Genomic DNA, 26503 nt, shown 5'->3' with positions numbered 1-26503 from the left:
ACAAACTTCAAGTTTACATGGAGATGGAGAAAAACAGTGCAGTATCATTCCTGGATGTGTTGGTACAGAGAAAGGACAATGGTATCATGACTCATGCTATGAACCATAAACGTACACTCTTGGACTTACACTTACAGGCCACCTGCTCCCCATCCTTCAGAACAAAGTGGCATGCTTAGGACATTGGTCCACAGAGCACAAGCCAAATCGGATTCTGACAGCTTATCTGATGATCTCTGCTGCCTCCATACTGAACTTTTAGAGAACAGATATTCTGAATGGGAGATTCCCTGTGCCTTATGCCGGCATGTACTGGACAAAGTGAGGAGCTGGGAGAAAATAAAGAACAAAGAAGAATGATCACTTTGCCATACGTCAACAGTGTTTCCTTGAAAATAGGAAGTTCATCCACCAACAAAACTCAGAGCCCTTTTAGGCTCAATGAAAAATGACCTTGGTTTAAGAAGGCCAGATGCCTATACATTTCCCTGTAGCTGTTGGATGTAATACACTGGACAAACCTGTCGCACTGTGAAGGACAGAAGTGTTTAATATAGACACACACGTATGGAACAACCAGACAAATCTGCAATGGTGGAGCACTGCCTCAGTACAGGAAATTGTATAGAAAACAAAAACCACTGAAGTTCTGTCAATGACATCATCATATCGGGACAGTGTTATTTATTTAAGAAGCAGTGGAAATTCGCAGCGTCTCTAATTTGCTTGACAGGGACACAGGATACCACCTCAGCACGGCATGGGATCCAGCACTGGCCATGTTAAAATCACAGTGAAAACAAAGAAGAACTGTTGGTCGCACAAGGGACGACGCTATAGTGGCAACAGGTATCTGGCTGACAATGGCGAGGATGGGCACAAGCCAGCATGCGTACCTATTTCGGCAGGCGGCTCCCAACAGAGGCTGCTGGGGTGGCCAACAGCACTGCAGAGTATTCACAGCCTCTGTGAATGCATTCATTGTCTGACAGTTTGCATAGATGTCCTCTCTTGCAACTGATCTGCACATCTGCACTACTGGACACTGAAATTTGGCTAGTTCATGCATGTGCAGTTTCTTCTATGACTCATAAATAGAAGGTTTCGGTCGCAGCCTGAGCAGTGTGTTCACTGCATCTGGAGATATCGGTCAGTTTTGCGGATGAAATACTGTGGAATTTTTACGACGACATCCGATGTCTTATATGAGAATCATAGTTTCACCGATGTTATCAATGGACTACTCTTTCTTTGTAAAATACAAAGTCACTTTTGGTAGTTTCTTCACAAATTCAGCTGCTTCTCTCAGTGCTCTTCTTTCGCTCACACAATGGCAAATTTACTCACTTGATGGGATTCCATTTTAAGTCACTATACGAGAAATGAAACTCAAATATGAGTTACGTACTAATTTATTAGATTATGATACGCAGTTTCACCCCATTTACTAACCGCAGCCAATGTGCATGAATTAACAGTTCCACTCTATGACAATAGATTAGCTATTAAAGCAGCAAACAAAAGAAGGATGGGGTGAGGAGTGAGTGTATTTCACAGTGCACAAATGTGTTTGAAATAAACGATCTATTATTGCACAATATTACAATGCATGTGAAGTTACAAAGAATGATGCAGCGTTCCTTCAGACATGCATGCAAGTCCCAAGGAACACTGCACTTTTGTTCTTAATAACACGGACACTGCAAAATTGTATTTATTTGCTGACAGCAGGCACCAATTTACAATTAAAATGTCCTCCTCTGTATGGAAATTACATCGTATGTGTACGAGTACAGGTTGTGATGTAGGAATGACAACAAATGGAAATTTGGACCTGGCCACAGATAGCCAATCCTGGTCTGGCACATACTCACAACTGCAAGTACATTTCATGTACCTATTATTGTGGTCAATATAATGGAAGGAAACATTCCACGTGGGAAAAATTATATATAAAAACAAAGATGAGGTGACTTACCGAACAAAAGCGCTGGCAGGTCGAAAGACACACAAACAAACACAAACATACACACAAAATTCAAGCTTTCGCAACAAACTGTTGCCTCATCAGGAAAGAGGGAAGGAGAGGGGAAGACGAAAGGAAGTGGGTTTTAAGGGAGAGGGTAAGGAGTCATTCCAATCCCGGGAGCGGAAAGACTTACCTTAGGGGGAAAAAAGGAAAGGTATACACTCGTACACACACACATATCCATCCACACATACAGACACAAGCAGACATATTTAAAGACAAAGAGTTTGGGCAGAGATGTCAGTCGAGGCAGAAGTGTAGAGGCAAAGAAGTTGTTGAAAGACAGGTGAGGTATGAGTGGCGGCAACTTGAAATTAGCGGAGATTGAGGCCTGGCGGATGACGAGAAGAGAGGATATACTGAAGGGCAAGTTCCCATCTCCGGAGTTCGGATAGGTTGGTGTTGGTGGGAAGTATCCAGATAACCCGGACGGTGTAACACTGTGCCAAGATGTGCTGGCTGTGCACCAAGGCATGTTTAGCCACAGGGTGATCCTCATTACCAACAAACACTGTCTGCCTGTGTCCATTCATGCGAATGGACAGTTTGTTGCTGGTCATTCCCACATAGAATGCATCACAGTGTAGGCAGGTCAGTTGGTAAATCACGTGGGTGCTTTCACACGTGGCTCTGCCTCTGATCGTGTACACCTTCCGGGTTACAGGACTGGAGTAGGTGGTGGTGGGAGGGTGCATGGGACAGGTTTTGCATCGGGGGCGGTTACAAGGATAGGAGCCAGAGGGTAGGGAAGGTGGTTCGGGGATTTCATAGGGATGAACTAACAGGTTACGAAGGTTAGGTGGACGGCGGAAAGACACTCTTGGCGGAGTGGGGAGGATTTCATGAAGGATGGATCTCATTTCAGGGCAGGATTTGAGGAAGTCGTATCCCTGCTGGAGAGCCACATTCAGAGTCTGGTCCAGTCCCGGAAAGTATCCTGTCACAAGTGGGGCACTTTTGTGGTTCTTCTGTGGGGGATTCTGGGTATGAGGGGACGAGGAAGTGGCTCTGGTTATTTGCTTCTGTACCAGGTCGGGAGGGTAGTTGCGGGATGCGAAAGCTGTTTTCAGGTTGTTGGTGTAATGATTCAGGGATTCCGGACTGGAGCAGATTCGTTTGCCACGAAGACCTAGGCTGTAGGGAAGGGACCGTTTGATGTGGAATGGGTGGCAGCTGTCATAATGGAGGTACTGTTGCTTGTTGGTGGGTTTGATGTGGACGGACGTGTGAAGTTGGCCATTGGACAGGTGGAGGTCAACGTCAAGGAAAGTGGCATGGGATTTGGAGTAGGACCAGGTGAAACTGATGGAACCAAAGGAGTTGAGGTTGGAGAGGAAATTCAAGAGTTCTTCTTCACTGTGAGTCCAGATCATGAAGATGTCATCAATAAATCTGTACCAAACTTTGGGTTGGCAGACTTGGGTAACCAAGAAGGCTTCCTCTAAGCGACCCATGAATAGGTTGGCGTACGAGGGGGCCATCCTGGTGCCCATGGCTGTTCCCTTTAATTGTTGGTATGTCTGGCCCTCAAAAGTGAAGAAGTTGTGGGTCAGGATGAAGCTGGCTAAGGTGATGAGGAAAGAGGTTTTAGGTAGGGTGGCAGGTGATCGGCGTGAAAGGAAATGCTCCATCGCAGCGAGGCCCTGGACGTGCGGAATATTTGTGTATAAGGACGTGGCATCAATGGTTACAAGGATGGTTTCCGGGGGTAACAGATTGGGTAAGGATTCCAGGCGTTCAAGGAAGTGGTTGGTGTCCTTGATGAAGGATGGGAGACTGCATGTAATGGGTTGAAGGTGTTGATCTACGTAGGCAGAGATACGTTCTGTGGGGGCTTGGTAACCAGCTACAATGGGGCGGCCGGGATGATTGGGTTTGTGGATTTTAGGAAGAAGGTAGAAGGTAGGGGTGCGGGGTGTCGGTGGGGTCAGGAGGTTGATGGAGTCAGGTGAAAGGTTTTGCAGGGGGCCTAAGGTTCTGAGGATTCCTTGAAGCTCCGCCTGGACATCGGGAATGGGGTTACCTTGGCAAACTTTGTATGTGGTGTTGTCAGAAAGCTGACGCAGTCCCTCAGCCACATACTCCCGACGATCAAGTACCACGGTCGTGGAACCCTTGTCCGCCGGAAGAATGACGATGGATCGGTCAGCCTTCAGATCACGGATAGCCTGGGCTTCAGCAGTGGTGATGTTGGGTGTAGGATTAAGGTTTTTTAAGAAGGATTGAGATGCAAGGCTGGAAGTCAGAAATTCCTGGAAGGTTTGGAGAGGGTGATTTTGAGGAAGAGGAGGTGGGTCCCGCTGTGACGGAGGTCGGAACTGTTCCAGGCAGGGTTCAATTTGGATGGTGTCTTGAGGAGTCGGATCATTAGGAGTAGGATTAGGATCATTTTTCTTCGTGGCAAAGTGATACTTTCAGCAGAGGGTACGAGTGTAGGACAGTACCCATGAATAGGTTGGCGTACGAGGGGGCCATCCTGGTGCCCATGGCTGTTCCCTTTAATTGTTGGTATGTCTGGCCCTCAAAAGTGAAGAAGTTGTGGGTCAGGATGAAGCTGGCTAAGGTGATGAGGAAAGAGGTTTTAGGTAGGGTGGCAGGTGATCGGCGTGAAAGGAAATGCTCCATCGCAGCGAGGCCCTGGACGTGCGGAATATTTGTGTATAAGGACGTGGCATCAATGGTTACAAGGATGGTTTCCGGGGGTAACAGATTGGGTAAGGATTCCAGGCGTGTCCTACACTCGTACCCTCTGCTGGAAGTATCACTTTGCCACGAAGAAAAATGATCCTAATCCTACTCCTAATGATCCGACTCCTCAAGACACCATCCAAATTGAACCCTGCCTGGAACAGTTCCGACCTCCGTCACAGCGGGACCCACCTCCTCTTCCTCAAAATCACCCTCTCCAAACCTTCCAGGAATTTCTGACTTCCAGCCTTGCATCTCAATCCTTCTTAAAAAACCTTAATCCTACACCCAACATCACCACTGCTGAAGCCCAGGCTATCCGTGATCTGAAGGCTGACCGATCCATCGTCATTCTTCCGGCGGACAAGGGTTCCACGACCGTGGTACTTGATCGTCGGGAGTATGTGGCTGAGGGACTGCGTCAGCTTTCTGACAACACCACATACAAAGTTTGCCAAGGTAACCCCATTCCCGATGTCCAGGCGGAGCTTCAAGGAATCCTCAGAACCTTAGGCCCCCTGCAAAACCTTTCACCTGACTCCATCAACCTCATGACCCCACCGACACCCCGCACCCCTACCTTCTACCTTCTTCCTAAAATCCACAAACCCAATCATCCCGGCCGCCCCATTGTAGCTGGTTACCAAGCCCCCACAGAACGTATCTCTGCCTACGTAGATCAACAACTTCAACCCATTACATGCAGTCTCCCATCCTTCATCAAGGACACCAACCACTTCCTTGAACGCCTGGAATCCTTACCCAATCTGTTACCCCCGGAAACCATCCTTGTAACCATTGATGCCACGTCCTTATACACAAATATTCCGCACGTCCAGGGCCTCGCTGCGATGGAGCATTTCCTTTCACGCCGATCACCTGCCACCCTACCTAAAACCTCTTTCCTCATCACCTTAGCCAGCTTCATCCTGACCCACAACTTCTTCACTTTTGAGGGCCAGACATACCAACAATTAAAGGGAACAGCCATGGGCACCAGGATGGCCCCCTCGTACGCCAACCTATTCATGGGTCGCTTAGAGGAAGCCTTCTTGGTTACCCAAGTCTGCCAACCCAAAGTTTGGTACAGATTTATTGATGACATCTTCATGATCTGGACTCACAGTGAAGAAGAACTCTTGAATTTCCTCTCCAACCTCAACTCCTTTGGTTCCATCAGTTTCACCTGGTCCTACTCCAAATCCCATGCCACTTTCCTTGACGTTGACCTCCACCTGTCCAATGGCCAACTTCACACGTCCGTCCACATCAAACCCACCAACAAGCAACAGTACCTCCATTATGACAGCTGCCACCCATTCCACATCAAACGGTCCCTTCCCTACAGCCTAGGTCTTCGTGGCAAACGAATCTGCTCCAGTCCGGAATCCCTGAATCATTACACCAACAACCTGAAAACAGCTTTCGCATCCCGCAACTACCCTCCCGACCTGGTACAGAAGCAAATAACCAGAGCCACTTCCTCGTCCCCTCATACCCAGAATCCCCCACAGAAGAACCACAAAAGTGCCCCACTTGTGACAGGATACTTTCCGGGACTGGACCAGACTCTGAATGTGGCTCTCCAGCAGGGATACGACTTCCTCAAATCCTGCCCTGAAATGAGATCCATCCTTCATGAAATCCTCCCAACTCCGCCAAGAGTGTCTTTCCGCCGTCCACCTAACCTTCGTAACCTGTTAGTTCATCCCTATGAAATCCCCGAACCACCTTCCCTACCCTCTGGCTCCTATCCTTGTAACCGCCCCCGATGCAAAACCTGTCCCATGCACCCTCCCACCACCACCTACTCCAGTCCTGTAACCCGGAAGGTGTACACGATCAGAGGCAGAGCCACGTGTGAAAGCACCCACGTGATTTACCAACTGACCTGCCTACACTGTGATGCATTCTATGTGGGAATGACCAGCAACAAACTGTCCATTCGCATGAATGGACACAGGCAGACAGTGTTTGTTGGTAATGAGGATCACCCTGTGGCTAAACATGCCTTGGTGCACAGCCAGCACATCTTGGCACAGTGTTACACCGTCCGGGTTATCTGGATACTTCCCACCAACACCAACCTATCCGAACTCCGGAGATGGGAACTTGCCCTTCAGTATATCCTCTCTTCTCGTCATCCGCCAGGCCTCAATCTCTGCTAATTTCAAGTTGCCGCCACTCATACCTCACCTGTCTTTCAACAACTTCTTTGCCTCTACACTTCTGCCTCGACTGACATCTCTGCCCAAACTCTTTGTCTTTAAATATGTCTGCTTGTGTCTGTATGTGTGGATGGATATGTGCGTGTGTACGAGTGTATACCTTTCCTTTTTTCCCCCTAAGGTAAGTCTTTCCGCTCCCGGGATTGGAATGACTCCTTACCCTCTCCCTTAAAACCCACTTCCTTTCGTCTTCCCCTCTCCTTCCCTCTTTCCTGATGAGGCAACAGTTTGTTGCGAAAGCTTGAATTTTGTGTGTATGTTTGTGTTTGTTTGTGTGTCTTTCGACCTGCCAGCGCTTTTGTTCGGTAAGTCACCTCATCTTTGTTTTTATATATTATTATTGTGGTCAAAAACTTTTACCCAACTCAACGCATACAGAACACATAAACAGAAGGAACTTGTGGTCTTAAAGGAACATAGCCTATTGTACATCTATTGGACTAGAACTTGGTATTCTATAGTCACATGAGACTGGAGAACACTTCTACTCAATGGGAAAATATGAATAACTATTTTTATGTACTACACTCAATCTTCTTTTTTAACACTGATTTATGCCAGTTTATTAAGATGGTGGCTGTAACAAACTAAGAAATTTGTTTCATATTTTTGGTCCTATTTTATCTTATGATGATGATGATGATGATGATGATGATGATGATCAGAGTGAAAGACCCTCATCCACATGAGGGCCCAGGTCTACGACTCCCATAAGGACCCCCACCACACCCTTAATCTGGTCCTCGGTCTGTAGGAATAGCACCACTGGGAGACTGTGAATGAACAGGTCGCGCCTGGAGGCTTGCTCAGCTAGTCTTATGGTTAGGACAACCTCTCGTGATTGGCGGGAAATCCAGGGCTGAGTCCTAAACTGGCACCTATTTTCAATTTCTACTAAATATTCACTGGTTCAGATTGTTTTTAGGTGAGTGTGGCATGGGTCAGATATGCCCTCATAAACATCTTTTGGAATAAAAAAGAAAACAGAGGATTTCGGGAAGAGAATACTACGTTGCTACAGAATTGTATGTACAGTATTACGTTCCAAAATAAAAGCATTTGTAGATTGCCTAGTAATTTTGCAACTGAGCAGCAGTTTTGCAAAGTATTTTCTTTTCCCTTTTCTTTTGACTGGAACAACAGTATGGGGTGGGAGCAGCAAAATTTTACATTTCAGATGATTACCTATTGTTAAGGGCCTCTTTACTATACAGGGTGAATCAAAAACTTGAACCACAAACATTGTGGAAATGGAAAGTGTCACTGATGTGCAGCTTTCACAGAATGGATTGGTACTCAGAGGCTCATACTGTTATCCAATCAACAAATTACAATAATATTTGGAAAGCGCATTTTTTGTACAAACATAGACTTATTTTAAATGAACAATGCCTACTGACATTAACAAACTAAAAGTAGGGTAAATTAGAATGTCAGTAGTGTTTGTTCCAAATTCCAGTGCGAGTGTTTAACAAGATATTGTATTTTGAAAAGCTTCCTCACTGATATTTGTTTGGGCTACATTCAACCTGCGTAGTTGGTAGGTATGATGTTCAATGTTGTTATGTTTGCTTTTTTTTTATATATATATATATATATATATATATATATATAGAGAGAGAGAGAGAGAGAGAGAGAGAGAGAGAGAGAGAGAGAGTGTGTGTGTGTGTGTGTGTGTGTGTGTGTGTGTGTGTGTGTGTGTGTTCCTTGAGTGCACTGCGACTTGCTAGTCAGTCAGTGTGTGACAGCCCAAGCAGCAGGTCATTAGAGGACGATGGGATTTACCAACACAGAAAAAGCGAACATGCTCATGGTGTATGGAGAATATAGGAAGAATGCAGTTTGTTCTTGTAAGTTGTATGCAGCAACATATCCCTTTAAACATGAACCATCTCAGCAATTATTTACCAACCTCTTCAACCAATTACATGAAAGTTATAGTGTAATGCCTAGGCAATGTGACAGAAGGAAACAAGTGATGACAGAAGAGGGGGAAATTAATGTTCTTTCTACTGTTGCAGGTAATTCTCATGTTAACTCCCAAGCAATCAAACGAGGAAGCTGCACGAGTCAAGCAAGTGTCCTATGCATTCGCCATCGACGTAGGTTCTACCCCTATCACATCTCTCTCCACAAAAGGCTGCACAGAAATGATTATGAGAATGATGTTAACTTCTGTATATGGGCATTAAGATGGAATACTCCAGACATATCAAGTATCTTGTATAGTGATGGAGCTACATTTTCCAATCATTGCCAGATAAACCACTGACATATACACTATTGGTCTGCTGACAATCCACACTGGCTTCATCAAGTGGAACATCAGCATCCACTGTGTGTAAACGAGTGGTGTGGGATAGTGAAATATCAGCTCATAGGTCTGTTTTTCATAAAAGGATCGTTGAACATGCACAAATATCACAGCCTCCCAACAGACTTTCTCCCACTGATGCTAAACCTGCAGACTAGGAGGAACCTGTGGTATCAACATGATGTTGTCCAGCCCATAGTGCACAAAGTACTACAGCATGTCATAACAAATTATTTCCAAATCGTTGGATTGGACACTGAGGACTCGTACCATGGCCACTAATTTTCCAGATTTGACACCTGCAGACTTTTTTCTGTGGGAAAAGCTGAAAGACACTGTCTACAAGGACATACCAACCACACACAATGACATGCAACGCAGCCTGCTCAGATATCTCCACTGAAATGCTGGTATGTGTACAGCAGTTGTTCCATACCAGACTGGAAGCGCATATAGCTACTTCTGGTAGCCATTTTGAACACAATCCATGGTGGTCAGCTTTTTCATTACTGGTCAGAATCCACATAATTGGTGTATCCACCTGTCTTGTTTTTTAGTGTGTGCTACCACATAATATTGTACTTTACTGACTAACAGTATGAGCCAGTGACTGCCAATCCATTCTGTAAAAACTGCACATCAACAGTACTTTTGATTTTTCCTACATTTGCAGTGCAAGTTTTAGGTGATTTGCCCTGTATAGACACTATGTGATCAAAGGTATCCAGACACCTGGCTGAAAATGACTTTGAATATCATGGCTCCCTCCATCGGTAATGCTGGAATTCAATATGGTGTTGGCCCACCCTTAGCCTTGATGACAGCTTCCACTCTCACAGGCATACGTTCAGTCACATGCCGGAAGGTTTCTTGGGGAATGGCACCCCATTTTTCATGGAGTGCTGCACTGAGGAGAGGTATTGATGTTGGTCGGTGAGGAATGAAGTCAGCACTCCAAAACATCCCAAAGGCATTCTAAAGGAGTAAGGTCAGGACTCTGCGCAGGCCAGTCCATTACAGGGATGTTATTGTCATGTAACCATTCTGCCACAGGTCATGCATTATGAATAGGTGTTCAACCATGTTGCTAGATGCAACTGCCATCACTGAGTTGCTATTCAGCAGTGGGACGTAGAAAGGCATTTAAAACATCAATACAGGCCTGTGCTGTGATAGTGCCATGAAAAACAACAAGGGGTACAAGCCCCCTCCAGGAAAAACATGACCAGACCATAACACCACCACTTCCGAATTTTACTGTTGGCCCTACACAAGCTGGCAGATAATGTTCACTGGGCATTCGTCATACCCATACCCTGCCATAGGATTGCCACATTGTGTGCCATGATTCGCCACTCCACACAATTTTTCTCCACTGTTCAATCATTCAATGTTTACACTCTTTTCACCAAGCGAGGTGTTGTTTGGCATTTACCAGCAATATGTGTGGCTTATAAGCAGCCACTAGACCATGAAATCCAAGTTTTCTCACCTCACCTCCCCTCCAGGAAAAACATGACCAGACCATAACACCACCACTTCCGAATTTTACTGTTGGCCCTACACAAGCTGGCAGATAATGTTCACTGGGCATTCGTCATACCCATACCCTGCCATAGGATTGCCACATTGTGTGCCATGATTCGCCACTCCACACAATTTTTCTCCACTGTTCAATCATTCAATGTTTACACTCTTTTCACCAAGTGAGGTGTTGTTTGGCATTTACCAGCAATATGTGTGGCTTATAAGCAGCCACTAGACCACGAAATCCAAGTTTTCTCACCTCCCGCCTAAGTGTCATAATACTTGCAGTGGATCCTGATGCAATTTGGAATTCCTGTGTGATGGGGTGGATAGATGTCTGCCTATTACACATTACAACCACCTTCAACTATCAGCAGTCTCTGTCAGTCAACAGACAAGGTTGGCCTGTATGCTTTTGTGCTGTACATCTCATTTCACATTTCCAATTCACTATCACACCAGAAACAGTGGACCTAGGGATATTTAGGAGTGTGGAAATCTCGTGTACAGACATATGACACAAGTGACACCCAATCACCTGACCATGTTCGAAATCCGTAAGTTCCGCAGAGCACCCCATTCTGCTCTCTCATGGTGTCCAATGACTACTGAGGTCACTGATATGGAGTACCTGGCAGCACAATACACCTAATATGAAAAACTTATGTTTTTGGGGGTGTCCGGATAGTTTTGATCACATATGTATGTGCATAATTTTGATAATGTACTGATTTTAATAAATTACTTTGTAGCAGGTTGAAAATTATATTTTGGCAATATACTTCACTTTATATATACCATATTATGTATATTTTGTTCTACTGTTTTCACACTAATACTCGTGAAATAGCTCAAACTGAGCTTCAGACAATAATTATTCTTACATACCGTAATTGGCTCCACCAAAATTTCAGATAACTGTTTAGCAAGTTGCTGAAAGTACTGGCTTTCACTGCGGAAATCATTTCTTGTAACAGGATCATCTATGCCCAGGCTAAGTAAATAAGACTTGAACCTGACAGTTTCATCTTCAGTGATATCGCCTTGTTTTTCCTAAAGTACAATGTTAACAGTATGAATATAGCTGATGCTTTACAGGAAATACTAGTAAGAACTGAGATACATTAATAAACATATATTCATTTTTCATTATACTGTCAAAATTTTTACGAGTCCCATTTCTGTGAGTCAAGGATGGAAAACTTACTCTAATTTTTTGTGAAATATTCTTCGATAAATTCACCATGTCCTTTGCCATAACCATTAACTTGTTCAAATCTTGGAAGGCAACACTGATACTTTCATCAGTAGCTTTCTGCTTTTCACTTATACTTCTCTCAATTCCAACAATACCAGTCCGTAGTTTAATATTTGATTGGTGTGCCTGGAAATTTAATCAAATATATTTCTTACTGATCGTTCATACAAACAACTTGAGAAAAGATTACAGAAATACAAAGTAAAACCTCAAATATTCAGAACTGGAAATTCCTTTGATTGCAAAAAAGTCAATTACAAAGATTAAAAGACAAAAAGGACAAGTGATACAAAGAAGGACACACCAATAACGGTTTTAAACAGAGGAAAAGTGCATGAAAAGCAATAAATACTTAACAATTTCCAATCTCTGAGATTTTTAACAATAGTTCATTCTCCATAAGATTTGTACATATTTCATTACAGTGATGTTCTTCTACTGTATTACTACTTCTTACAAGTAACACATGGAGAGAATGATAATACACAGGATATTAGGATATTGTGAACTATCGCCAATGTCATGATTCATTGGCTGCACCACACAAATCACAAACCACAACTCATCTTAGAAGATAGATTGTTTAATGAAAGACAAACATCTGTTTATAACAAGTGTTGATTTGCAAAAAGTTTTCAACAACAGTGACAGGAATACACTTTTTAAAAACCTGAAGTTATCAGAAATAACAAACAGGGAGCAAGAGGTCATCTACAACTTCTACGGAAATTGCATGGCAGTTCAAATGGCTGAAAGATGTGAAATACACAGGAATAAAGAAGGGAGCTAGGCAGGGTTGTACTTTATCTTTTACACAGTTTTTAAAGCAGACGTGACCACCACTCAGCTGTTCACCTGACCAAATGGCCACTGTCAAACTGAGTCCAAGAGAAGAGTTGACTACAATGTGGCAGAACTCTCAAAATGTTCAACTTCAGTCGCTGCTTCACAACCTTGGCTCTGCAACCTTATCCTGTTCCTCCTCACCTCTCAGCCCCACTCGCCCTTGTGCTCAGAGCACTAGGCAGGAGTACTCGTGGAATGCTGTTCGGCCTGTCCTGATATAGGAGAATATTGTGATTCATACAGTCAAATGCCTTAGACAGGTCACAGAAAATACCAACTGTTGCTATTTTATCATTTCATGCTTGTAAAATTTGGCGAGGAATGGTGTAAATGGCATTCTGTTGAGCAATTCTTGTGAAATCCAAATTGCATATTACTGAGGACATTATTGTTACTCAGGTGGAATATTATTCTGCAAGACATCACCACCTCAAAAATTTTGGAAAATGGATGGGTTGATTTCAGTATCTTTAAGGAGAGACACTAAGCATAAATGTGAATGAAAATTTTGAGCATAAAATATGAAGATAAAAAAGAGGTTAAAGTAAACTTACTGCATCAGAATATTAGCTTGGAAGTAAATTCATGAACTAATAGATCTGTCAGGAATCATACATTTGTCTGAAAAAAATGAGAAGCACGAAATCTCCCCACAAAAATGCGAAATGGAGAGGTGCAAATGCTTACACATTATTTCATTATTGCCCTAAACTGTATTTAATTATGTGCAAAACAACAAAATTGCACAAAAACAATTCTTTCTTTTAGAATTCTAGAAACATCTCCCAGGCTGTGGCTAAGCCATGTCTCCGCAATATCCTTTCTTTCAGGAGTGCTAGTTCTCCAAGGTTCGCAGGAGAGCTTCTGTAAAGTTTGGAAGGTAGGAGATGAGGTACTGTCAGAAGTAAAGCTGTGAGGATGGGGCGTGAGTCGTGCTTGGGTAGCTCAGTCGGTAAAGCACTTGCCCGTGGAAGGCAAAGGTCCCAAGTTCAAGTCTCGGTCCGGCACACAGTTTTAATCTGCCAGGAAGTTTCAATTCTTTCTTTTGTCAGGTAAGTTATGCATATTATTATTATTTCCTTCACTTTCTCAGACGTTAAGTCCGGTTAAAAATGGAGTGACACGGACCTTGATCAAGCGTCACTTCCTTTTAACTGTACGGTATGTGTTATATTGCATTTAGGAACTTTCGGGTAATTGAACATGTATCAATAATTACGGATTTCTGTAGCTGTATATATATGTTTGGATGTAGCTGTATTGCATTGATGTACTGGTGGATATTGTGTGGTATGACTCCTGTAGTTGATAGTATAATTGGTGTGATGTCAACTTTATCCTGATGCCACATGTCTTTGACTTCCTCAGCCAGTTGGATGTATTTTTCAATTTTTTCTCCTGTTTTCTTTTGTATATTTGTTGCATTGGGTATAGATATTTCGATTAGTTGTGTTAATTTCTTCTTTTTATTGGTGAGTATGATGTCAGGTTTGTTATGTGGCGTTGTTTTATCTGTTATAATGGTTCTGTTCCAGTATAATTTGTATTCATCAATCTCCAGTACATTTTGTGGTGTATACTTGTATGTAGGAACGTGTTGTTTTAAAAGTTTATGTTGTAAGGCAAGCTGTTGATGTATTATTTTTGCGACATTGTCATGTCTTCTGGGGTATTCTGTATTTGCTAGTATTGTACATCCGTTTGTGATGTGATCTACTGTTTCTATTTATTGTTTACAAAGTCTGCATTTATCCGTTGTGGTATTGGGATCTTTAATAATATGCTTGCTGTAATACCTGGTGTTTATTGTTTGATCCTGTATTGCAATCATGAATCCTTCTGTCTCACTGTATATATTGCCTTTTCTTAGCCATGTGTTGGATGCGTCTTGATCGATGTGTGGCTGTGTTAGATGATACGGGTGCTTGCCATGTAGTGTTTTCTTTTTCCAATTTACTTTCTTTGTATCTGTTGATGTTATGTGATCTAAAGGGTTGTAGAGGTGGTTATGTAATTGTAGTGGTGTAGCCGATGTATTTATGTGGGTGATTGCCTTGTGTATTTTGCTAGTTTCTGCTCGTTCTAGAAAGAATTTTCTTAAATTGTCTACCTGTCCATAATGTAGGTTTTTTATGTCGATAAATCCCCTTCCTCCTTCCTTTCTGCTTAATGTGAATCTTTCTGTTGCTGAATGTATGTGATGTATTCTATATTTGTGGCATTGTGATCGTGTAAGTGTATTGAGTGCTTCTAGGTCTGTGTTACTCCATTTCACTACTCCAAATGAGTAGGTCAATATTGGTATAGCATAAGTATTTATAGCTTTTGTCTTGTTTCTTGCTGTCAATTCTGTTTTCAGTATTTTTGTTAGTCTTTGTCTATATTTTTCTTTTAGCTCTTCCTTAATATTTCTATCATCTATTCCTATTTTTTGTCTGTATCCTAGATATTTATAGGCATCTGTTTTTTCCATCGCTTCTATGCAGTCGCTGTGGTTATCCAATATGTAATCTTCTTGTTTAGTATGTTTTCCCTTGACTATGCTATTTTTCTTACATTTGTCTGTTCCAAAAGCCATACTTATATCATTGCTGAATCCTTCTGTTATCTTTAGTAATTGGTTGAGTTGTTGATTTGTTGCTGGCAGTAGTTTTAGATCATCCATGTATAGCAAATGTGTGATTTTGTGTGGGTATGTTCCAGTAATATTGTATCCATAATTTGTATTATTTAGCATGTTGGATAGTGGGTTCAGAGCAAGGCAGAACCAGAAAGGACTTAATGAGTCTCCTTGGTATATTCCACGCTTAATCTGTATTGGCTGTGATGTGATATTATTTGAATTTGTTTGGATATTAAGTGTGGTTTTCCAATTTTTCATTACTATGTTTAGGAACTGTATCAATTTAGGATCTACTTTGTATATTTCCAATATTTGTAGTAACCATGAGTGGGGTACACTATCAAAAGCTTTTTGGTAATCAATGTAGGCGTAGTGTAGCGACCTTTGTTTAGTTTTAGCTTGATATGTCACCTCTGCATCTATTATCAGTTGCTCTTTACATCCTCGTGCTCCTTTGCAACAGCCTTTTTGTTCTTCATTTATAATTTTGTTCTGTGTTGTATGTGTCATTAATTTCTGTTTAATGACTGAAGTTAATATTTTGTATATTGTTGGTAGGCATGTTATGGGGCGATATTTAGCTGGGTTCGCTGTGTCTGCTTGATCTTTAGGTTTCAGATATGTTATTCCGTGTGTAAGTGTATCAGGGAATGTGTATGGGTCTGCAATGTAACTGTTAAATAATTTAGTTAGATGTGAATGTGTTGAGGTGAACTTCTTTAACCAGAAATTTGCTATTTTATCATTTCCAGGGGCTTTCCAATTGTGAGTAGAATTAATTGCTTGGGTGACTTCATGTTGCAAAATTATCACTTCAGGCATTTGTGGTATCATCTTGTATGTGTCTGTTTCTGCTTGTATCCACCGTGCATGCCTGTTATGTTGTACCGGGTTTGACCATATGTTGCTCCAGAAGTGTTCCATGTCTGTTATGTTTGGTGGATTGTTTATTTTAATGTGTGTGTTATCTATTGTCTGGTAAAATTTCTTTTGGTTTGTGTTGAATGTTTGGTTTTGTTTCCTTCTATTTTCACTTTTTTTTTTTTTTTCTTCTGAGTCGTTTGGCTAATGCTTGTAATTTCTGCTTCTTTTCGTCTAATTGCTCTGTCGCTTCTTGTTGTGAGATTTTACCTAACTTTTTTTGTTTTTTTTTTCCGAGATTTCATTTCTTATAAATTGTGTTAGCTGTCCGATGTCTTTTCTCAGTTTTTCTATTTTGATCTGTAGCCTGTGTTGCCATGCTGGTTTTGTGGGTTTCTTCTGTGTGTTGGTTGGTTCTGATCTCTGCCTAGTGTGTATATTTAGTGTAGTGAGTGCTCCTATATAAACCAGTAGTTGTAACTCTTCCATAGTTGTGTTTTCATTTATTTTGTTGTGTATGATTGTGTTGATAGTTTTTATTGTTGTTTCGACTTGTGGTTATTTGGTGGTCTACGCAAGAATGGTCTAATGTCTGTATTTGTGTCTTTGTATTCTATATATGTTAGCTGAAATTTTTCTTGTATATCTAACATCTGTGTCACTTCGTGTTCTATTTGTGCTTGTTCTGGTGGCTGCCTTAAGATTTCGTTTTCCTCTGATTGTTTAATTGGTGCGTGTTGTTCTTTGTTTGTTTGCTCTGGGATGTTTGAGTCCATTACTGTATTTTCTTCTTCTTCTGATTGCACATTATTTTGTTCCAGTATTTGTTGTACTTGTTGTTTGATGTTTTCTAATTCTGACTGGGGTATCCTGTTATTTTTTATTATTACACGGATCTGATCAGCTAATCATTGTTCTGTTAAAAATTTTAATTCTGGGTATCTGGTAATAAATGTTGTGTATACTTGTGATCTGTATCCCGTTGTGTTGGTTCCTAGGTTTGTTGCTTGGTAATAACAGAACATGAGGTGTCGATTAACTTCATCTGACCATCTCATCCTCTGTCTTTGTTTTCCTTCTAGGGTGGTTGCAGGAAGCATATCCTGCAAAACACCTCTATTTGGATTTAAATCATTTTCCAGTTGGCTAGCAGTGTCGTTACCATTGTGGGCGGGCATAGGGTTCAAGCGTCGTCCCCGACCATGACGGCGCTTGTCCGAGGCTTCTTTAGTTCTGTCCTGAACCAACTAATCACACTAAAAGGGGGGTTAGCCCTATTAGTGGTTTGTTCTTTTCGTCGCCTTTTACGACTGGCAGAACATACCGGAGGCCGATTCTTTTCCCGGGCCTCCACGGGGTTTATTATTATTATTATTAATTATTATTATTATTATTATTGTTATTGTTATTCTTTACTTTCTCAGACGTTAAGTCTGGTTAAAAATGGAAAGTGACGCGGACCTCGATCAAGCGTCACTTCCTTTTAACTGTATGGTATGTGTTATATTGCATTTAGGAACTTTCGGGTAGTTGAACATGTATCAATAATTACAGATTTCTGTAGTTGTATATATAAGTTTGGATGTAGCTGTATTGCATTGATGTACTGGTGGATATTGTGTGGTATGACTCCTGTAGTTGAAAGTATAATTGGTATGATGTCAACTCTATCCTGATGCCACATATCCTTGACTTCCTCTGCCAGTTGGATGTATTTTTCAATTTTTTCTCCTGTTTTCTTCTGTATATTTGCTGTATTGGGTATGGATATTTCAATTAGTTGTGTTAATTTCTTCTTTTTATTGGTGAGTATGATGTCAGGTTTGTTATGTGGCATTGTTTTATCTGTTATAATGGTTCTGTTCCAGTATAATTTGTATTCATCATTCTCCATTACATTTTGTGGTGTATACTTGTATGTAGGAACGTGTTGTTTTAAAAGTTTATGTTGTAAGGCAAGCTGTTGATGTATTATTTTTGCGACGTTGTCATGTCTTCTGGGGTATTCTGTATTTGCTAGTATTGTACATCCGCTTGTGATGTGATCTACTGTTTCTATTTGTTGTTTGCAAAGTCTGCATTTATCTGTTGTGGTATTGGGATCTTTAATAATATGCTTGCTGTAATATCTGGTGTTTATTGTTTGATCCTGTATTGCAATCATAAATCCTTCTGTCTCACTGTATATATTGCCTCTTTTTAGCCATGTGTTGGATGCGTCTTGATCGATGTGTGGCTGTGTTAGATGATACGGGTGCTTGCCATGTAGTGTTTTCTTTTTCCAATTTACTTTCTTTGTATCTGTTGATGTTATGTGATCTAAAGGGTTGTAGAGGTGGTTATGTAATTGTAGTGGTGTAGCCGATGTATTTATGTGGGTGATTGCCTTGTGTATTTTGCTAGTTTCTGCTCGTTCTAGAAAGAATTTTCTTAAATTGTCTACCTGTCCATAATGTAGGTTTTTTATGTCGATAAATCCCCTTCCTCCTTCCTTTCTGCTTAATGTGAATCTTTCTGTTGCTGAATGTATGTGATGTATTCTATATTTGTGGCATTGTGATCGTGTAAGTGTATTGAGTGCTTCTAGGTCTGTGTTACTCCATTTCACTACTCCAAATGAGTAGGTCAATATTGGTATAGCATAAGTATTTATAGCTTTTGTCTTGTTTCTTGCTGTCAATTCTGTTTTCAGTATTTTTGTTAGTCTTTGTCTATATTTTTCTTTTAGCTCTTCCTTAATATTTCTATCATCTATTCCTATTTTTTGTCTGTATCCTAGATATTTATAGGCATCTGTTTTTTCCATCGCTTCTATGCAGTCGCTGTGGTTATCCAATATGTAATCTTCTTGTTTAGTGTGTTTTCCCTTGACTATGCTATTTTTCTTACATTTGTCTGTTCCAAAAGCCATATTTATATCATTGCTAAATACTTCTGTTATCTTTAGTAATTGGTTGAGTTGTTGATTTGTTGCTGGCAGTAGTTTTAGATCATCCATGTATAGCAAATGTGTGATTTTGTGTGGGTATGTTCCAGTAATATTGTAACCATAATTTGTATTATTTAGCATGTTGGATAGTGGGTTCAGAGCAAGGCAGAACCAGAAAGGACTTAATGAATCTCCTTGGTATATTCCACGCTTAATCTGTATTGGCTGTGATGTGATATTATTTGAATTTGTTTGGATATTAAGTGTAGTTTTCCAGTTTTTCATTACTATGTTTAGGAACTGTATCAATTTAGGATCTACTTTATATATTTCCAATATTTGTAGTAACCATGAGTGGGGTACACTATCAAAAGCTTTTTGGTAATCGATGTATGCGTAGTGTAGCGACCTTTGTTTAGTTTTAGCTTGATATGTCACCTCTGCATCTATTATCAGTTGCTCTTTACATCCTCGTGCTCCTTTGCAACAGCCTTTTTGTTCTTCATTTATAATTTTGTTCTGTGTTGTATGTGTCACTAGTTTCTGTTTAATGACTGAAGTTAATATTTTGTATATTGTTATATATGTTATGGGGCGATATTTAGCTGGGTTCGCTGTGTCTGCTTGATCTTTAGGTTTCAGATAAGTTATTCCGTGTGTAAGTGTATCAGGGAATGTGTATGGGTCTGCAATGTAACTGTTAAATAATTTATATCTAAAAAGAAAGATGATGAAACTTATCGACCTGCCAGCGCTTTTGTTTGGTAAGTTTCATCATCTTTCTTTTTAGATATATTTTTCCCACGTGGAATGTTTCCCTCTATTATATTCATATCATTAACTTGTTAAATAATTTAGTTAGATGTGAATGTGTTGCGGTGAACTTCTTTAACCAGAAATTTGCTATTTTATCATTTCCAGGGGCTTTCCAATTGTGAGTAGAATTAATTGCTTGGGTGACTTCATGTTGCAAAATTATCACTTCAGGCATTTGTGGTATCATCTTGTATGTGTCTGTTTCTGCTTGTATCCACCGTGCATGCCTGTTATGTTGTACCGGGTTTGACCATATGTTGCTCCAGAAGTGTTCCATGTCTGTTATGTTTGGTGGATTGTTTATTTCAATGTGTGTGTTATCTATTGTCTGGTAAAATTTCTTTTGGTTTGTGTTGAATGTTTGGTTTTGTTTCCTTCTATTTTCACTTTTTTTGTACCTTCTGAGTCGTTTGGCGAATGCTTGTAATTTCTGCTTCTTTTCGTCTAATTGCTCTGTCGCTTCTTGTTGTGAGATTTTACCTAACCTTTTTCGTTTTTTTTCCGAGATTTCATTTCTTATAAATTGTGTTAGCTGTCCGATGTCTTTTCTCAGTTTTTCTATTTTGATCTGTAGCCTGTGTTGCCATGCTGGTTTTGTGGGTTTCTTCTGTGTGTTGGTTGGTTCTGATCTCTGCCTAGTGTGTATATTTAGTGTAGTGAGTGCTCCTATATATACCAGTAGTTGTAACTCTTCCATAGTTGTCTTTTCATTTATTTTGTTGTGTATGATTGTGTTGATAGTTTTTATTGTTGTTTCGACTTGTGGGTTATTTGGTGGTCTATGTAAGAATGGTCTAATGTCTGTATTTGTGTCTTTGTATTCTATATATGTTAGCTGAAATTTTTCTTCTATATCTAATATCTGTTATTATTATCGGCAGTGGCTGTAGTTGCATAAACTTGTTGATAAGCATAACTGTTATACAGCAGTGGCTATTAATTACACACTCTCAAATTTATCTGAATCTAAAAATTTGTGACACCCAGACTGTCTACTCACGAGCTAATTTTTGAAGCGTACCTATTTGCTATTTGGGCAGTAAAATAACGGATGATGGCAGAAGTAGAGACAATAAAAAATGTAGACTGGCAATAGCAAGAAATAAAACATTGCAGTGCCTGTGTTACTCTGATTATGATGCAAAGTTCCTTTGGATATGCATGCAGTCGCCTTACCATTTGGCTATTCGTGCATGACTCACAGCTAGACCCAAACCTCCACATGTTGTCAACCACGCGTCTACTACCTGTACTCGTACATCCATTATGTATATTCCTCTACAGGTCAGATGTACTTGAAAGTTGCTTGCCCGGTATCGGCAGATAAATATGATATTTCAGTGCCTGTGTTATTCTGATTACAATGCACAGTTCCTTTGGACATGCATTCAAGTACAACGTCTGGCCTGTATGGAAATATAGGAATATACATAATGGATGTACGAGTACAGGTCCTAGACGCATGGTTGATGACTTATGGAGGTTTTGGTCTGCTCATGAGTCGTGCACAGATAGTAAAATGGTAAGGTGACTGCTCACGATAAGTGGGAAATCCGGGATTGCGTCCTGGTCCGGCACAAATTTTCATTGTCTTCATTCCATTCTATAACTGACAGTTGCCATTATTCGCAATTGCAAACTCATTTGATGTGAAATGGCACGAAAAATGATTCTGAACAACAGAAACCTATAAGCATCAAATATAGATTTAAGTGTTAGGAAATCTTTTCTGAAGGAATTTGTCTGGAGTGCAGCCTTGTATGACAATCAAACATTGATGCTAAACACTTTAGACAAGAAAAAAACAGAAGCTTATGAAATGTGGTGCTACAGAAGAAAGCTGAAGATTAGATGGGTAGATTGTGTGACTAATGAGGTGGTACTGTACAAAACTGGGAAGAAAAGAAGTCTGTGGCACAAGCTGACCAAAAGAGATTGGTTCATAGGACACATTCTGAGGAACCAAGGGATCACCAGTTTAGTATTAGAAGGAAGTGTGAAGTATGCAGGTCCAATGGGATGTAGGTTGCAGTAACCATTCAGAAATAAGTCCTGGTATGAGAAATATATGTTTGTTTGTGTGTGTTTTCTTTTTTGATAGCTACATGTTTGTTCCTTGTGGCTGTATAAATTTTTGTGTTGGCTGATTATGTTCATTAAGTACAGAGTTTATGTTCTTTGTTCCTCTTGGTACTGTCATATAAGAAATATGATATGCTTGTTTAATTTATGTGCATGATTGCATTTTGATTGTACAGGAAATGGCTGTTAATGGAATTTTTTTAATGAATATGTGGGTTGTGTAATTAGTTGAAATTAATAATGGTTAATTAAAATTGGTCTGTATCATGAAGTTTGTTGTAACTGTTTTGGCTAACTGACTTTTTCAATAATAGTGCTGTGACATTTAGTTTTTTGTTGTTGTGGAGTTTGCTCTTGCTATATAGGTGAAGTTTTCAATACTAGTTTTTCGTTCAAATTGTGGTTTCTCGGTACTGTGTAACTCATCCTAGCTATATAGTTCAACTGAAGTTAGCTATACCAGTTTTCAGAGCAAACCATGTTCTTGTGTTATCGGAGACTTTGTTGGGAGATAAAAGCGATGTTTTCATACCAGATTTTGGGGCGAGTTATGGTTTTGTGGACTTAATTTGACCTATACAGGTTAAGTAAAATTTTCAATACCAGTTATTTTGCAGATTTATTTGTGTGTTGCTATCACAGAGTACAGTTTATTGATCAGGGTTAACTGAGTTAGTAATACCAATTTTGTGAATTTTTGTGAATTTCATGCAATGTTGACTTATGGATTTTTACATAGATTTTTGGGTATGTATTTCGTATCACGGATGTCATCTATTTTGTTATGTCCTACCAAATCCTTCTAATTCCTTCAGTTGTCCCATTAATTTCACATTATTCTTTGAATTATTTTGATTATATTTTGTATAATTGGATTGTTTTCATCTGTTCGCATCTTGAATGTGTGACATCATGGTCTCCACATTGCATAAGAGTGAAATGACCATGTCTGCCACACTGAAGGCATCACAGGTCAATGCTGACAGCCAGTATCAGTCTATTTAGCATAGCCAGTTGCCTTAACTAGAGACAGCTGGAAAATGCACTGCCTAGAGTTACGAAGCATCTTGGTTCAGCTATGTTTGCAGTATATATGATTACTGAAATAGGTGATTTAAAAGAAGAAAAAGAAAGAAACAAACAAAAAACTGTGTATTCTGCAAAATTTTCTGGGAAAATTCCAGTTTAAAAAATGGCTAGGGCAACTACTCTACTGAACAGTATCTTCACAGGAATTTAATGCTTTAGGTTATTTTACAATTGAAATTAGCAATGTAAGACAGTAATGTAAGCTCATTTCATTTTATTGCACTTAGAGGTACATCTTTTGCTTCCATCCATGTCCCACAAACCACTCCCTGTAGGATATATGGTTCAAATGGCTCTGAGCACTATGGGACTTAACATCTATGGACATCAGTCCCCTAGAACTTAGAACTACTTAAACCTAAGTAACCTAAGGACATCACACAACACCCAGTCATCACGAGGCAGTGGGATATATGGAATAACACTAAAGTCATGAGTCAAAGTATACAAAGCAAAGCATACAAACATACTGGCAAAAAGAATGTCATCAGCATGCTATGTTCTTTGGATGTTAGCACCAGTCTGCAACAGCAAATGGCTTACGCTGGCATATTATGCCTACATACATTCAAGTCTTAAGTATGGGATTCTTTTCTGGAGCTTGAAGATACAAAACATGGGCATTGTTTTTAAACTGCAAAGGAGGATCATAAGAATAATACCTGGAAGTAGTAGTTGAGTTCATAGTTCAGAGCTATTTACAAAACTGGGCTTCCTTATTGCATCAAGTAATTACATCTACCAACCTTTGGGGCATATTGAGGGAAATATTACTAAATAATTACTAATCATGGAACAAGAGCCAGTTTGGAGTTACATTTACCCATGAAAAACATACAAACTGTATAATAAATTCACAAATGAAGTGAAAAAGATTACTAAAATACATTTGTTTAAAACAGCAGTGTAACTTCTCGAAAGTAATGCATATCACAAAATTTAAGATTACTCGGAGGATTCATAGTAGTGGATGGTAATGAAAGAGGGTTACTATGGCACCTTGTCACATTTCAATACATGATTATGGTTTACTGCTTTCACAAAAATCATGTCATGATGTAAAACGTGTCATAGTAATGTCCATTCACTTAATTTTTCAGGTGAACACTGGCATATAGTTGAATATCGAGTCTGGAATTGAGGAAAGGGGAACAGTAGGACCTTTGCAGTTCTGGGGTATCAGCAGGTGCCTTAGTGTGTATGGCAGTTGAGAACAAAACTATGTTTTACACCAACTCATCTGTAACAAATGGTGTACAAATCAAGGAACATTATCCAACAGGGAATTACCAAAAGACGCAGTGTAGCTGTTGAGACATTGACCTCATATTCAGGAGGACAGCATTGCTCTGTCCAGGCATCCTGTTTTGCCTTCTCCATGGTTTTCCTACATTTCTAAGACAAATGACAGGATGGTTCCTTAATCGAGGCCACAGTCTATCACTTATTAACTGTGGGTTCTTGCTGAAACATTGTAAATTAACTAAACAAACACTGTTTTTTGCCTTGTTTCACAAATTTTATTATTGGTGTTACTGCACAACCTAGGTTTCGGGTTATAAGCACATTATCACGTACATTCCTGGTTCCCAAAGATGATAATACACAGATAAACATGACGACGAGGCAAAGATAATCATCCCAACTTCTTAAGTTACCAATCCATATCGTAATGTAAAATTAAGTCAATAACCATATTTTAACCAATTACATAAGTGATTGCACAATTCAGCAGCTAACATGATAGGACTAAAGTTATGCATTAGCCAAGAACATTTTATCTACTGGTGGACTGGGGCCCAAAGTTTTGATTCTATCCTGGGGTTGTGATCTCATCTAAAAGAGGTGAATAACTGAACTGGGTTTGCTCATTTAATAATAGGTGTGGTGATGTACACACCTGAGTTTTAATTTCTAAAATTCCTAATTGGTTGAGTTTGGACCCATTTCCTCTATGAGTAAGACTTGTACATCTATTATGTATTTGCGGTTATTGTTGAGGCTGTGTCCTGCAAAGGTTAAATCAGGCTTCTTCAATCTGCAGCTTCTGTGATGTTCTTTAAGCCTGGTGGAGATTGACCTCCCCATCTGTACAATGTAGCAAGACTGACACTCATGGCATATGGCTTTATAAATCCCACTTTTTGTGATGGCTGCTTGTATGTCCTTTGCACTGAATGAAAAACTACCTATTGGCTGAAGGGCATAGAAAAACACCCAGAAACCCTTTGTCTTAAAAATGTTATCTTCCTTTTGATTTTTTCCCTACAAAAGGTAATCTGCACCATTTCTTTTCCAGTTTGTCTGTCTTTTGATTGGGAACAGTAGGAACCTGGCTTGCTTCTTCATCTTTTTACCTAAAATTTTATGTTGGGGTTAAATTCATTATTTGTGGCTATTGCTTTTATTGTATCAAGTTCCTGGTCAAAGTCTTCTTGGGAATAGGGATAGAAAGGGACGGCCTATCATGTGGTGGAATGCTGCATAGTTATAGGTTCCAGGATGCTGTGAGGAAGCTGGGATGAATGAGTCAGCGAAGGAATCTCTTCAACAACATAATTTCTCTCTGTCAGACAATAGGTAGTTGCTTGTTCAATGCAAAAAAAAAAAAAAAAAAAAAAAAAAACAGCTGTCACAAAAAATGGGGTTTATAAAATCACATACCATGAGTGTTAGTCTTGCTACATTGAACAGATGGAGAGGTCAATCTGCACCGGTTTAAAGAACATCACAGAAGCTGCAGATTGAAGAAGCCTGATTTAATCTTTGTGGGACACTGACTGAACAATGACTACAAATACATAATAGATGTACAAGTCTTATACACAGAGGAAAAGGGGGCTAGACTCAACTACTTAGAAATTTTAGAAATTAAGCGACAGATGTGTATATCCCCACACTTATTATTAAATGACTAATCTCAATTCAATTATTCACCTCTTTTAGATGAGATCACAATCCCAGAATAGAAGCAAAACTTTGGGCCCTTGTCCATCAGTAGATAAAAAGTTCTTGGCTGATGCATAACATTAGTCCTGTCATGCTAATGCGATTGTTGAAATGTGTAATTACATATGTAATTGGTTAAAAAATGGTCACTGATGTAATTTTACATTAAGCTATGGATTGATAACTTAGGAGTTGAGATGATTATCTTTGCCTTGTGATTACGTTTATCTGTGCATTATCAACTTTGGGAATCAGTAATGAACT

At 40.0% G+C, this 26503-nt stretch overlaps 1 protein-coding gene across 1 annotated transcript in view; it reads right to left on the bottom strand.

The window, feature by feature from the left end:
- Positions 1-26503, bottom strand: part of LOC126475284 (vacuolar protein-sorting-associated protein 36) — a 46381-nt gene that overhangs the window by 18119 nt on the left and 1759 nt on the right. The window contains exons 4-5 of the mRNA XM_050103041.1: positions 11994-12170; positions 11675-11839 (exon numbers count right to left, since the gene is read on the bottom strand). Coding sequence (XP_049958998.1) covers positions 11675-11839; positions 11994-12170 — 342 coding nt within the window. The remainder of the gene's footprint in view (positions 1-11674; positions 11840-11993; positions 12171-26503) is intronic.

The sequence above is a fragment of the Schistocerca serialis genome, chromosome 4 (assembly GCF_023864345.2).
Source record: "Schistocerca serialis cubense isolate TAMUIC-IGC-003099 chromosome 4, iqSchSeri2.2, whole genome shotgun sequence".
Taxonomy (NCBI): Eukaryota; Metazoa; Arthropoda; class Insecta; order Orthoptera; family Acrididae; genus Schistocerca; species Schistocerca serialis.
This window is presented reverse-complemented; position numbering and strand designations above follow the sequence as displayed.